We start from the raw sequence: 15,747 nt of genomic DNA on the forward strand, positions 1-15,747 counted from the left end.
TTTAGATTGCCTGCCTTGAGATTCAGGGACTTTAGGAGGGGACTACAGCAAGTTAGATTCTTATCACTGCACTGTATTGTCTTTTTCTCTTTTCTCGCGTAATCCGCATTTAGTATGTGTTCCATTATTGACAGCGCAGTCCAGTGCACGTCTTGTCTAATGTATGCAGTCCTGGAACAGCCGTTTGAGGGTGCATGTCTTTGTTCAAAATGTGAGCAAATTGCCCGTTTGGAATTGCACATCGAGTATCTACACAGGCCAATTTCAACACTGAGAAGCGTTGACAGTTTGGAAAAAAGTTTGCTGCTCACTGAGCAGGCACTCCAAGGGGTAGATGTGGGGGAGGGTGGTAGCATGGAGGCTCAGGAAAGTGAGGTAGCTAGCTGACTAGCCCTGATCTGACACACCCCAACAAGTTCGCAAGGTTGGCAGATGAGGGGGATGTCAGTTCAGGGAGAGCACTGCTGCAGCCAGACACTTCCTCTGCCAGTCAAGGGAATGTCAGCTCCAGTAAGCAGGGGACCAGGAGAGCAGGGCAGGCCAGACAGATGCCGGTAGTGGGAGGCTCAATTATTAAGAGTACAGATAGGGCAATCTGTCACAAAGACCGGGATCGTCGAACGGTCTGTTGTCTTCCTGGCGCTCGAGTTCGACACATCTCGGATCATGTTGACAGATTACTGGGAGGGGCTGGAGAAGATCCTGCGGTCATGGTCCATATCGGAATGAATGACAAAGTTAGAGGTAGGTGGAGCGTCCTTAAAAATGATTTTAGGGATTTAGGTCAAAAGCTTAGGGCAAGGACCTAAAAGGTAGTATTTTCCAAAATACTACCGGTACCACGAGCCACACAAGAAAGGCAGCGGGAGATTAGGGGGGTTAACAAGTGGCTCAAGAACTGGTGCAGGAAGAAAAGGTTTGGGTTCCTGGAGAACTGGGCCGACTTCTCTGTCGGCTACAGGATCTATCGTAGAAATGGGCAGCACCTCAATGGGGACGGGGCAGCTGTGTTGGGGGAGAAGATGGCTAGAAGGTTGGAGGAGTGTTTAAACTAGGGTCTGGGGGGGGGGGGGGGGGTAATTACGTTATAGGATGGGAAGATAGTGCAGATAGAGACCGGGGCCAAGTTAATGGGACTGGGGGGAGGAATGGATGGAGGGACTAGAACAGCTCAGAAGTAAAAGTGTAGGGTACAAAATATACATAAACCTCTTAATTGTATGTATACTAATGCCGGAAGCCTGACTAATAAAACTGGGAAACTGGAATTAGTGATGTGTGAAGAGGACTATGACATAGTGGGAATAACAAACATGGCTGGATGATAGCTATGACTGGGCAGTTAATGTACAGGGTTACAGTCTGTTTAGAAAGGATTGTCAAAACCGGAGAGGGGGAGGGGTCTGCCTTTATGTAAAGTCCTGTCTAAAGCCCACACTCCGTGAAGATATAAGTGAGGGGCATGAACATGTGGAGTCACTGTGGGTAGCAATACATGGAGGCAAAAACAGTAATAAATTACTAATAGGAGTTTATTATAAACCAGCTAATATACCAGAGTCCACAGAAAATCTACTACTAAACGAGATACACGAGGCGGCAAATCATAATGAGGTGGTTATTATGGGGGACTTCAACTACCCAGATATAGACTGGGAAACTGAAACCTGTACATCTCATAAAGGAAACAGGTTCTTGGCAATAACCAAAGACAATTACCTTTGCCAACTGGTCCAGAACCCGACTACAGGGACGGGCACACTGGACTTAGTATTAACTAATAGACCTGACAGAACAACAGATGTGCAGGTTGGGGACACCTGGCAAATAGTGACCATACAGTAATAACCTTCCAATTGTCATTCAAAAGAGTGTTTCTTCAGGGAGGAACAAAAATATCAAACTTCAAAAAAGCAAAATTTAGCCAACTAAGAGAGGACATAGCCTCACTAATTGGGACAAAGTATGGAAAATGGAATATTTTTAAAAGCATCCTAAAATCTAATTGTGAGAGGTACATACCTTATGGGAATAAAAGATTAAGGAACAAAAAGAAACCAATAAGGATATATATAACTGTGAAGAAAGCATTAAATGACAAAAAGAAAGCATTTAAATCACTAAAACAGGAGGGTAGTGAGGAAGCACAGAAAAACTATAAGTAAAAAAATAGAATATGTAAAAAACAAATAAAAGCAGCCAAACTAGAGACCGAGAGATTAATTGCCAAAGAGAGCAAAACTATCCCTAAAATGTTTTTCTATTAAAAATTTAACTAGACAAATCGCCAGGACCAGATGGCATACACCCCCGTATCCTAAGAGAATTAAGTAATGTCATAGCCAGACCCTTATTTCTGATATTTAAGGACTCTATACTGAGTGTTCCACAGGATTGGCGCATAGCAAATGTGGTGCCAAGTTTAACATCTGTCGTGGGTAAACAGTTTGAATGTTTTCTAAGCTATGCTATCTTGGAGTACCTAAAGGAAAATAAGCAAATAACACCATATCAGCATGGCTTCATGAGGGATCAGTCATGTCAAACTAATTTAATCAGTTTCTATGAGGAGATAAGTTCTAGACTTGACAGCGGTGAATCAATGGATGTTGTATATCTGGACTTCCCCAAAGCATTTGACACTGTACCGCATAAAAGGTTAGTACAGTATATAAAATGAGAATGCTTGGACTGGGAGAAAATGTCTGTATGTGGGTAAGTAACTGGCTCATTGATAGAAAACAGAGGGTGGTTATTAACGGTACACACTCAGATTGGGTCACTGTCACTAGTGGGGTACCACAGGGGTCAGTATTGGGCACTATTCTCTTCAATATATTTATTAAAGGGGTATTCTCATCTTCCCTTTTCATACTTACCTTCTTTGAGCGCAATGTTCACCTCCTGGATTCTTCTCCCGGCCGGGAGTGCAGAAGACTGAAGATTTTCTCCCGGCCAGGCCGCGCAATGTCCTGAACGCGCACGCCGCCGCGCATGCGCCATGGTGACTTATTCCTGGCCTGTATAGTACAGAGCCGGCGTGCGCGTTCGCGGCTCTGTACTATATGGCCAGGAAGAAGTCATCATGGCACATGCGCGGCGGCGTGCGCATTCAGGACATTGCGCGGCCCGGCCGGGAGAGAATCTTCAGTCTTCTGCACAAGTGCGGCCTGGCGGGATTCGACAGGAGAGGTGGCCGTAACCAGGGGAGACCAAAGACAACATCAGGTAAGAGGGGACTTATTTTCTAAAAAAAAAGGGTGGGAATTGGGTAATAAAATGTATTTAGCAAAATGATCACTGTCAAATCATTAACAAATTTAACAGTGATCATTAAGATGAGAATACCCCTTTAATGATCTTGTAGAAGGCTTGCACAGTAAAATATAATTTTTTTGCAGATGACACTAAACTGTGTAAAGTAATTGACACGGAAGTGGACAGTATACTGCTTCCGATGGATCTGGATAGATTGGAGACTTGGGCAGATAAGTGGCAGATGAGGTTTAACACTGACAAATGTAAGGTTATGCACATGGGAAGGAATAATGCAAGTCACCAGTACATACTAAATGGTAAAACACTGGGTAACACTGACATGGAAAAGGACCTAGGAACCTTAGTGAACAGCAAACTAAGCTGTAGAAACCAGTGTCCGGCAGCTGCTGCCAAGGCCAATAAGATGATGGGTTGCATCAAAAGGGGCATGGATGCCTGTGATGAGAACATAGTGCTACCACTTTACAAATCACTAGTCAGACCACACATGGAGTACTGTGTACAGTTCTGGGCTCCTGTAAACAAGGCAGACATAGCAGAGCTTGAGAGGGTTCAGAGGAGGGCAACTCAAGTAATAACTGGAATGGGGGGACTACAGTACCCTGAAAGATGATCAAAATTAGGGTTATTCACTTCATGAAAAAGAAGACTCAGGGGAGATCTAATAACTATGCATAAATATATCAGGGATCAGTACAGAGATCTCTCCCATCATCTATTTATCCCCAGGACTGTGACTGTGAGGAGGTGACATCCTCTGCGTCTGGAGAAAAGAAGGTTTGTGCACAAACATAGAAGAGGATTCTTTACGGTAAGAGCAATGAGACTATGGAACTCTCTGCCTGAGGAGGTGGTGATGGTGAGTACAATAAAGGAATTCAAGAGGGGCCTGGATGTATTTCTGGAGTGTAATAAATTAGAGAGGGGTCGTTGATCCAGGGAGTTATTCTGATTGCCTGATTAGAGTCGGGAAGGAATTTTATTTTCCCTTAAGTAGGGAAAATTGGCTTCTACCTCACAGGGATTTTTTTGCCTTCCTCTGGATCAACTTGCAGGCTAACAGGCCGAACTGGATGGACAAATGTCTTTTTTTCGGCCTTATAAACTATGTTACTATGTTACAATGAGCCTGAGCACACCAGGGTAACACAGGAGTGGCTTAGGGACAACTCTGTGATTGTCCTTGAGTGGCCCAGCTAGAGCCCTGACTTAAACCTAATCGATCATCTCTGGAGAGACCTGAAAATGGCTGCCCACCAACAGTCCTCATCAAACCTGACAGAGCTCGAGAGGATCTCAGAGAAGAGAACCTCCTGGCATCATACCCAAGAAGACTGGAAGCTGTAATAACTGCCAAAGGTGCTTTAACTAAGTACCAAGTAAAGGGTCTGGATACATATGTCAATGCAAGGTTTTGGTTTTCCATTTTCAATAAATTAACAAAGATTTCTACCATTCAGTTTTTTTGTTTGTCATTATGAGATATTGGGTGAACAATGATGGGGGGGAAATAAAAATCTAACTTTTTTTATCTTAGCACAAGGCTGCAACATAAAATCATGGAAAAAATGAAAGGGTCTGAAGTCTTTCCAAATGCACTGTAACTAAGCATCAGAGGAATGAAAACAAATGGTTATAGATATTTCATGACTTTGTGGCAGGGCTAATGAACCAAGATCAAGCATTATTTGTGATCTGCCAATAGAACCAACCTGTCATGGAGTTCTCGGAAGTGCACAGCTGCTCTCGGAGCTTCTCAATGTCATCAGGATGGGTCTGCTCATACAAAGTACTGCCAAACCATTCTGACTGGGGCTGGTTCAGAACCGGAGTGACAGAGTCAGAAACGAAGATCACTCGTCCAGTTTCTGCTGCCACAACAAACAGAAATCCATCTGCAGCTTCCAGTATAAGATGCTTCAGTTCCTGGCCGGGGGAGAAATAAGGACAGTGAGGAGCCATACTGGTTGTCACCAATAGTTCAGCCAACCATTAATATGGAATTAATATTCAAGACTGTTTCATGAACAGTTTTAAAAAAAATTGATTAACATCTTTCTCTACAATCATTACATAATGCTCTGTTCACACTACGGTCATGGACATTTGGTGGTGAGAACTCTCTTTACTGTGGACAATTTAGATTCTGATAAAACTTAAAACTACATGTATATATGAAGTAACTGCACACACTGATTTGCTCATAGACTTCCATTAGCACAGTTCCTCTACTGATGCTCAGGAGAGATCATTTAACAGGACCCAAGCTGTTGTAGGATAGGCTGTGTCTGCTGTAAATGTTGACCTCTGCAGGGCCACCGGTGAAACTGGCTGCCCCCATGTTCTACTATTGGTCACCCTTACTTATAATAGGAGTGATTGCGATACATGCAGGATGCTCATCCGTAGTATACATTCATCTTTTGCTCACTGACTATTTCCTTGTCCATGTGTACACATTTAGGCTTTGCTGACTCTTACACATTACAGTTTTCTGCTGACCTAAGGCTATACCACCACTTTAGTCACTGGCGCATAATACTGGACGCAACCTTAAGAATAAATGCAGTTACACTATTTAGCTAGTTGATTATTTGGCAACATGGAAATCCACAAAAGTGATATCTAAGATGAGGCCTTGGTGTAACTTTCAACAGTTGGCCAACTGTTTCTCTTACTGGAAAAATAGCTTTCGTGCAAATGTTCACCATTTACTTCCATTGGTGCAAGAAACCTATGCAGACTGTTCCATTATCTACTTTTAGATGCATGACTTACCTGTAGCTGGCGTTGGTCAATTAAAATTGTAGTGTAGCCTTAAGCCGGCCATACACATAACATAATCATCGGCCAGAATGCCGCAGATCAATGGTCCACCAGATTGCACCCTCATCGTTCAGCTGTTTCGGGCAGCGGTCGGTGCTGGAAGGCTCCATCCACTATGTAGTTTCTGGTGTCGATGTACTGCATCTCACCTCCCATTCTCCCTGAGGACGGCCACTACACCGTGGATGGAACCTTCTGCTCCCGGTTCTGTCCAGTATATAGTTCCTGGCACCAGCACCTGATTGGTGGTGGTGCTGGATCTCACAATCTGATACTGACGACCTATCCTGAGGACAGGCCATCAACATCTATGTACCAGAAAAAAAATACTTCAAAAGAAAGTGAAATAACAGATGGACAAATGACTGGCCGCTTTTGCTTGATCATGTTATACATTTACGTTTTCAGGCACATGGTGGTGCACATGGACCATCATGGACAAAAGTCAAGTAGATGAGGCAATAATCGACTTGTCTATGGCTGGCTAAGAGACATGGTCCATACTGTGCTGGGTCATGTCTAGTCATAAAAACCTAGTAGTGAGATGTGGAAAATCTCAAAAAAATGTCTGCTAAATCTAGGTAGAATAAGTTTAAATGAAAGATAGTAATTGGCTTTTACTTACTGGAAACCTGGAAAAGGGAACATACGGGAGAGCAGTTAATACAACAGCGGTACATTGTACAATATCACAGTGCTTCCACAATTTCTACATTCTGACATATGTCCTACGTTCAGCTGCTTTAATACTGCTACGTCTTCACGACTCATTTACTCAACACATTACAGGGATGACTAATGAGAATGGCATATATCTCTGCACCTGTTCTGTTAAGAAGGAGGGTTTATAAGCTCCGTCCGTAGATTTATTTCCTGTCCCTCTCATGGATTTCATGTGGGATACAGCCATGCGCAGGATGGTGAGCTTGTCAGGTTTGCGTGCGAGGGCACTGCAGGTGGGAACCATGTCGGACAGCTCTGTGATGTACTGTGTCATCTTATTCCTCCGACGTCTTTCAATTTCACTGTGATTCTCTCTGGAAGCAGAATCAGAGCAGGAGAAAAAAACGGAAGAGTATAAGAATCAGCACCAAGCAGAGCCGTCCAGGGACACGGTCCCCGCAACCCAACGAACACACACAGTGTGAGGGGCTGGAGAGGAGGTGAGTGCACAAGAGCCCATCAGTGTCTGTTCAGCTTCCACACTTTCCCACTGGCAGCAGGTCTTGGTAATGACTTGGATCTCCTTTGCTTGGTAATACTATATTCCAACATCTGATTATTTTATTCATGTCAGGCCTTCTTCCATTAAGTGCCTTGCTGCTGGATTTGATGCACTGCCCGTCACTATACCATTTTGTGTAAATCAAACTTAAAGGTGTTTTCTGGTTTTAAGTCAATGAAGCAGATTCATCGTATAACAAAGAGCCATGCAAATAAATATAATTTTTACATCAATCCTTCACAACAAAATCGTTGCTTGCTGTCAGTGAACGGGTTCAGTCTTGCTTATATTCAGAAGCTGAAAACGAGTCTTAAAATCCTACTTCTGCATTGGATGTATGTACATATATACCATACTTTTGGACCATAAGACACACTTTTTTAGCAAGAACATTTTTTGCTTAAAAGTGCCTGTGTTCACATTCACTGTGTTTATGTACTGGCCCCATGTCATCAGTAGGGCTCCTCATCACTATTTCAGCGCTTGAAGGCTTGCTATGGCTGAAGTGCACCAGAGTTGCCTTTCAGCAGAGAGCGCTCACTGTCTGCAGAGCTCGGGCAGCAGGTTGAGGGGGTGGGCTACTTTAACCCCTCCTATCTCTGAGATATGGTTCTGGTCTTGTTTGAAAGCCGACAGTCTAAGGGTTAAAACAAGATCAGAATCGGGAGATATAGCTGTTAGAAATCAGGTCGGGAATGATAGTTGAAAGTGAAAACAGGTTTATATTACTTATACTATCCACTCATGACATGTTATTACATTGTGCTTTCTCGACGGATCTCATTCACCACTGACCTGTGACTCAGGGAGCAAAGTGCGACTACATGTGCATATTTTTATAACTGTTGTGTAATGCCTGGTGAAGGGGCCCTCCACTTCATTAAACTACCAGGGAAGACTGAATAAGTAAATAAGCATTTTTTGTAATTGTCTGTTGTCTAAACCTTAAGTGCGTCTTATAGTCTGAAAAATACATAGTGTGTGTCTATCTATCTCAACAAATTGGAAACTGGGCACTTGGGTGAGAAGCATGTTTTCCAGACAATTTTTGGCCTGTGAATGTAAGCAAGGATTTTTCCATTCCCTTACAGCAAGCAGATGTCTTAAAATAAAAGTGAGGAACTGATACACAAATCTTAAAATTTGCATTGCAATTCGCTTTACAATGAATGAGCTTACCTTATATACGTAACACAAGAAAACCCCTTTTAAGTCCTCATGCTGAGAATATTTTCTCTAAATTCTTATCGTTCTTTTTCCAGGAGGCTTGCAAATAAGTATCATGGAGGGAACTATGGGCCTTGGCAGAAAGCAGCATGGTGTAATCACTACTACATTATGGGGCTGTTCATTGGAATAAAGGCAATGGTTCCAAGATCAAGGAGCCACCAAGACCAAATATAAAAAAATAGAGCTGTAATTCTCATTTCCCATTTTGTGTTACATTTGGCTTGTCAGCTGAAAAAACACTGACGACTTGTTTAATGTGCACCACTTTCCCGTTCTTTGTGTGCTCAGCACCCTGTATAAATACTAGTGTATAATAGAAAAAGTGGTGTTGCCCATAGCAACCAGTTTGTAAAGGACAAAGAATGGACACAGGTTACTATGGGTAACACCACTCTGCTTATTTGCACTAGTCTTTATACATAACCTCCAGTACTTCTCTGTAGGACCCCCACAAAATAATACAACTCACCAGTTAAACAGAATACAAATAACGAGGAGAAATGAAAAAAGAACATTGATTTAATAAAAACTGTGAAACTGAACACAACATTCAATGACGGAACCAGGGAATCCATATATTACTGGTACAGATATTAGTGAGCATCACCTGGAAGTGAAAAGTCACCAGCTAATATATATTATAAATAAATATATATATATATATATATATATATATATATACACTGTATATATCAGAAGCTCTCAGCGCACATTTTTTATCAAAAGTGTGTTGGGCCCATCTACCAGCAACTAGACTTCTAACAGACGAGACCTACACTTCTATACATGTCTGCTAGAAGCCACCTTGCCGCTAGTAGATGGGCCCGATACACTTTTGATCCAAAATGTGTGAAAAGAGCTTCTAATTTTGATATAGCAAGTACAGCAGTAATGCAATTTACATTTATTCATGTTTTCAATGTTCGCATGTGTCTTTGTGCTGGGAGAAGTGTGCTGCTACTTGTAGTTCTTCTTTGCTTTTGCACTGCAGCCATGGTAGCATGCACCTGAACTCCCTTAATACATAGTTTGGAGGTGCTAGTCCAACTCTGTTTTGCATTGTACAGATAGAAGCCCTTGGGTTCTCCTTGAATATCTTACAATTCTGACAATCATTATTTCGTGAGGATTGAAATAATTTGTGGTAAGTCATGTCAGGAGAGAGAACAGATTCTCTTTAAAGAGGATTAATCACATGAATTTTTTTTTAAAATATCCCCGGGAAGCAGATATATATATACTTGAGTTGTTTCCTTATCTCAGGTTTTCATTTTTTCACCCTGAGGACCCTATTAGACTGCATGATTTTTGGGCCAGTTATCGGGAACAAGCTTTCATAGAAACCTGATAATTAGCCTGTGTAATCAAGTAGCCAATAAATGAGCAAATGTCCGTTTATCAGCGGATGGCAGATGCCCGATTATTGTCTGCCCATCTCCCTGTGTAATCAAGGATGTACTGCCAATGATCAATAGAACTGGATGAGGGAAGAAGGACCGCGGTAGCACTCATTCCTCCCCAATTCACTTCGCATTGGTGTGTGTCAGGCCACTGCAAACATCCATCGGAGCTTGCAGTGCTGGAACATCCGACAATGTAATAGTGCCCTTGGTTATGACGCTGGGGTTTCTCTAAATGACAACAGGAAATTCCTTTGGTGGCTGTCACCTGCTTTCCACATGTCCTAGAGTCTGGTGTTGTATTGTTGACAGATTAGCCATTCAGACATCTTGCAAACATTGCTTACAACCTCTATAGGAGCCATAAGGATAACTAAGGTTGTGGAGAAATCAGTGTTGCACTGTTCCTCTGTTATTCCTCCTGTATATGCAAAAGCTGATAACTGGGTGTCAGTGGGGTGGGTCCCTACACAGTTTGATATCTGCTGACAGACTGTGTGAGGAAACACCTGTAGACTAGTTTTTGTCAGACATTTCTAAAAGGAATAACAAAGGAAAGTCACAACGCAGAGTTCTAAGTAAAGACATTTCCGAATAGTTTTTTCTTGGGGAACACAGGTTTTTGCTGAAACAGACACAAGAGCAGTCATCTCCTCTTTAAAGTGAGGTGATAAAGGACTGTTGTTTAATCCTTTACTTTGAGCTAGGTTTGACAATGACTTGTGCTCTCCATTGTAGTGGTGACACCGCATAGAACACGTGGAAGGAGGCACATCTTTATGCTATAACCCATTGTCTTCCAGCATATACATAACATGCATATGGCTCAGCACTGATCCGTTTGTATACAGTGACAGCCTCATTGTGCCTGCATAATGTGCAATGTGCTTTCTTTCACTTGTCTGGGTCATAGTGAGGGGGGGGGGGGGGGGGGCGGCGGCATATGTTTTAGTGTTCATTTATACATGAAAAAATCTGTGCACAAAGAAAAATTTACGTTTCTACATAAACTAACAGACGGTGGCTTTTATTTCAGCATATCCTTGTGGCTCTTTTTGAAGTAGACGTATAAGTAGGAGGCTGAAGGTCTTGGACTAGATGTGACCCATCCTTCAATCTTATAATCCATGACTGAATATCAAGCCGATAGCGTAGAAAATGATGAATGAGTTGGCCTGTCCCCTTCCTCGTCCCTTTTTTTAGGCCTGGCGTAAGTGGGGGAAGAAGTCGCAGGTTCTGTCGCAACACGGCATGCAACAGAATCTGTGCCAGATATATGTCACTTTTCTTTTCATAAATGACCCCCTATGACTAAGCTTCCCCTTTCAGGTCTCATATTTGCTCATTTCCTACTGTGTAAAGACCTGCAGAACATCGGCACGTTGAATGCATTCCTGACAGTGTAACGCAGGGCAGGACATGGACTTTCACACTTGTGGCAGAGGATTCCGGCAGGCAGTTGCGTCGCTAGAACTGCCTGCCGGATCCGGCAATCCGGACTCAAACTGATGGCATTTATCAGACGGATCCAGATCCGTTTGACAAATGCACTGAAATACCGGATCCGTCTCTTCGGTGTCACACGGAAAAACTGATCCGGTATTATTTTTATTTGCATTTTTAAAGGTCTGCGCATGCACAGACCGGAAAGCCGGGTCAGTTTTGCCGGAACACTTAATGCCGGATCCGGCACTGATACACTTCAATGTCCATTAATGCCGGATCCGGAATTCTGGGAAGTGATCAGTATTTTTGGCCAGAGAGAAAACTGCAGCATGCTGTGGTATTTTCTCCATCCAAAAAACGTAAGAGGGACTGAACTGATGCATTCTGAATGGATTGCTGTCCATTCAGAATGCATTAGGATAAAACTGATCAGTTTTCTTTCCGGTATTGAGCCCCTAGGACGGAACTCAATACCGGAAAACAAAAACGCTAGTGTGAAAGTACCCTAAGCAGCAGTGAATGATGATAGGCCTGGAATCCGACTTTCTACTGGATCTACACATTCCACTTTGCGCACATGACGTGCACAACTACTACAAAGTACGCCTTTCAAATGTCAGACCCCAATTTCTGAAAGCACAGCTTTGTGATCTAATAGCTACACTATACAGAATGAATTAAAGAGCTTTCACTAACAAGACAGAAACCTGAGGGGTAGACTGGGCAGCTGATGTAGTAGTAGGGCTACCAAATAGATGAACCCTTTTACACAATCCCAGTCTGGTTCGCTGACTTTGGATTGTTGCAGCTCCACTGGAGTGAAGAGCTGTAAGCTTCAAAGACCAATGTTTCACAAACTGTCCCTATTGATTTTGGAGATGAGTCCTTGTTATGAACTTGTGTGAAATTGGGCTGAAAGTAGATGAAAATGTGGGAAACATCTGAACATATCTCATAGTCATACCAACAGAAAGCAAATGAGGAACATTAACATCATAAACAGTAACTTATGCAGAGAGGAGAATGTAGTCATCACCGACCTTGAAAATTTACTAGGGCCTTCTCCATCTTCATCCTCAAAGTCCATCCTACAGAAAATACGATGCATGTGAGTCAACAGACAATGAAGGAATACAGTACAGTGCATATAAACGTAACGAGACTGGATCGCCAAGGATAGGTCACTTTGGACAACTCTATCTTTTTATAGGTTCCTCAATGACTAGCTGGTAAAGGAGTGTTCATATCTGACCTCAGCTGCTCCATTCCCCTCCTGAGATACTGGAGGGTGTACACATTGTCCCACTAAAGCCAGTAAATTCTTCAGTGATCTCAATGAAAATGCTGGATCTTCCAAAGCAAGAAACAAGCAATGAGTTGTCTAAACCACACAACTTCAGTATCATGCACTGAGGAAAGCTGGTGAAATTAAAGAATGCACCAAAATACAGGAGAATTGTAGAGAGAAATCCTGCTGCAGTCTGCAAGAGAACCGCAATATGAGGGAATATTTATTTTCTGCTAAGATAATAACCCTGAAGCACAAAGCCAAAGTACAGAGGAGCTTCAATACCAGGCACAACCTGACATGGATGTTCTTGTGTTGGGGCAGCAGTGCAACCACGCTCATCCATTCTGCTGATCGCTGAGGTCTCAGGGAGGGACCTCCACCGATCATAAAGTGATGGGCCTCCTAACCGTTCATTCTGCTCCCTTCCTACAGGAGGTGTACTAGAAGAATGAACGTGATGCCTCCATGTCACCTACAGGGCGGTTTCCAGCCTTTCTGGATGTGCTGTGAGGACTGCAAGCACACAAGATGAGGTAGATGGTTTCCCACCATCCTGATCCAGGAAACAGGAAACAAAGAGGAGATGTGAGACATGGGCTTGCTTTAAACAAACACACGCCTCTCTTCCCTCCGATAACCGGAGGCTACTGTGCTCACACGGAAGGGAGGAGACATCTTCATTCCCAAATGAATCTTTGGAAGGTAGAAAAGGGTTTGACAGCTCACATCCTACTCAGCAACCACCAGCGAGGCGATGTTCCTCTGTGAAATCCACAGGATGGTCTGGGTTCCTCCCGCATTGGAAGATGTTCTTGCCTGTGATAAGCTAATCTTGTACTGTGCTCGCCAGTTCTCCATAGCTTTTTATACAATAGGTGCCAAATGTTCATGCCAAGACTACGCAATGAATCCGCGACTAGCTCTGTGGGATTCCTTGTGGTTTCAGCAGAAAGACGACAAGTTTAAATGTTATTCAGACATTTCTTAATCCAGCTATTGGGTGACAATACATATGGACGCCATTTTGACTCTCTTATGGGTTGTCACCTAGCTTTCCTAGGACTCTCAGTGGCAAATCTGCCCAGATATACAGCAGTGCAGAAGTAAACCTGTATAGCTAAGTAGACCTATTTAGTAATCAGGGATAGTTTTACACACAAAATCGTGTGGCCAGTGGCTACCCAATGTGGACAGAGGTTCGGCTGCAAGTGTACTTACCCTTATGGCGGTCACACGAGATGAGTTTCCAGCCATTCGAATGAAGATTAAGGAATTGTCAACCTACGGCACTCCAGCTGTTTCGTGGACTACAACTCCTAGAACGTTTCATTCACTTATAAGAGCATGCCAAGAACAGCTGAGCAAGTGTGCATGCTCGGAGTTCTAGTTGCACAGCAGCTGGACGGAGTGTGGATGGTCGCTGACCCCTGGATCAGAAGATTGTGGAGGATGTGGCAGCTGAAAACCCTGACCATCAGCTGGTATTGCTGGAGGAAGCTGCCAGTAGCCCCATATTTCCTAGAGATACCGCCCATTCAAACTAAATGGGGACCATGTACTATGGTCCTGAGATGTCTGGTCTTGTGCCTAGATGTTCAAAATATCAATAAGGGTCAGCTGAGTCAGCACAACTACAGTAGGTCAGGTTTTTAGATTCAGAGAAAATGTCCCTTCACTGGCAGAAAGCATATGGCGAGGAAATGAAGCACAAAGGAGGAGTCAAGCAAGCACGTAAATCGGTTAGTCACAATGAGCCACCACTCCTGTTTATATCATAGTTATGGTCATATATTATACTGTATATACGGGGTTACTAGTTCTCATTGAAGAGATCTAGGTGGTGTATGGATACTTTCTTACGTGCAATGCTTCATGGGAAAAAGTATGCAAATTAGCTTTTTTCAGAAGGAAGAAAACTTGCATCAGACAAACCAGAGACTTCTCCAAAGAGATCCCTGAGCAAGACCCTTAAACCAGCGCACACAGAAGGCTCTCTCTGGTTTGGCCCATACAAGATTTCTTCCTTCTGGAGAAAAGCCAGTTTGCGCACTGTACTTTAGAAACATGCATTAATATATATATATATATATATATATATATTATTTATTTTTTAACTGGTCCAATAAGACTATCAAGGAGTGAAAAAAAATATGGGGGCTACTGCTTTATGGTGGGATACTGCCACCTACTGATGACAGCACAGCATAGTCATTTACTGTGAGGAAATATTGTGCAACAGTTTGAGTGAAAACTGGAAAATTGATTTGCCTCAACTTGGAAAAAAAAAAAGTTTCCAAGTTGATTTGATATTTATCAATAGCATTTTGTGGTATGTAACAGGCTCTGTTCTACTTGGTAACAAGGCTTTCACACGTAAAGGAGTTGCTCAACTTCAGAAACATCATATAAAGAAATGTAAAAATTCTTGTGGACATACCTTAAAGGGGTTACCCCTTTAAGTCCGTGCTTCACAGAATGCGCTTAAAGGCATCAACAGACTCTTTTTAATTAATGACCTATCCTCTGCATCGGTCACCAGTATCTGATCCAACACCTTGGACCTCTGCCGACAAGCACTCCACGGGCTTGTCACTCCTTACCTTAGGAAAATGACAACACGAGCATCGGTCACATGGACTCAAGTGAGTGGGAATGAGCTGCATTTAAGCCACGTGACTGGGATAGGATAGGTCATCAGTTACAAAAGAGTTGGATAACCCCTTAAACCTTTGCCATGAAGCCCCCTGGTGCCCATAAATAATGGATGTAAACAAACCACAGACTATGCAGGTATGCTCAACCTGCAGCCCTCCAGCTGTTGTAAATCTACAACTCCCACAATGCCCAGCTGTAGACTGGTCAGGGCATGCTGGGAATTGTAGTCTTGCAACAGCTGGAGGGCCGCAGGTTGGGCATCCCTGGACTATAACTTCTCAAGATGGTGGATGCAGTACAGCACTGGTGCTAAAAGCGTTCTGCATAGGGGTAGGTATAGGAGATTTTGCTGCTTGTATCTGCACCTGTGCTATCTCAAAGTAAGCCAAACCAAT

The 15,747-nt window shown here is 43.0% G+C and overlaps 1 protein-coding gene across 4 annotated transcripts in view; it reads right to left on the reverse strand.

Annotated features, from left to right (window-relative positions):
• The window catches only part of ARNT2 (aryl hydrocarbon receptor nuclear translocator 2), a 119,079-nt gene that overhangs the window by 73,693 nt on the left and 29,639 nt on the right, over positions 1-15,747 (reverse strand). For 2 of the 4 annotated variants that reach the window (XM_044279528.1, XM_044279527.1), the window contains exons 4-6: positions 12,447-12,494; positions 6,929-7,142; positions 4,992-5,205 (exon numbers count right to left, since the gene is read on the reverse strand). In XM_044279528.1, the coding sequence (XP_044135463.1) occupies positions 4,992-5,205; positions 6,929-7,142; positions 12,447-12,494 (476 nt within the window). Of the gene's footprint in view, positions 1-4,991; positions 5,206-6,928; positions 7,143-12,446; positions 12,495-13,173; positions 13,259-13,423; positions 13,519-15,747 lie in introns of those variants that run through there. The other 2 variants (XM_044279529.1, XM_044279530.1) reach the window with 2 other exon arrangements.

The sequence above is a fragment of the Bufo gargarizans genome, chromosome 2 (assembly GCF_014858855.1).
Source record: "Bufo gargarizans isolate SCDJY-AF-19 chromosome 2, ASM1485885v1, whole genome shotgun sequence".
NCBI lineage: Eukaryota > Metazoa > Chordata > Amphibia > Anura > Bufonidae > Bufo > Bufo gargarizans.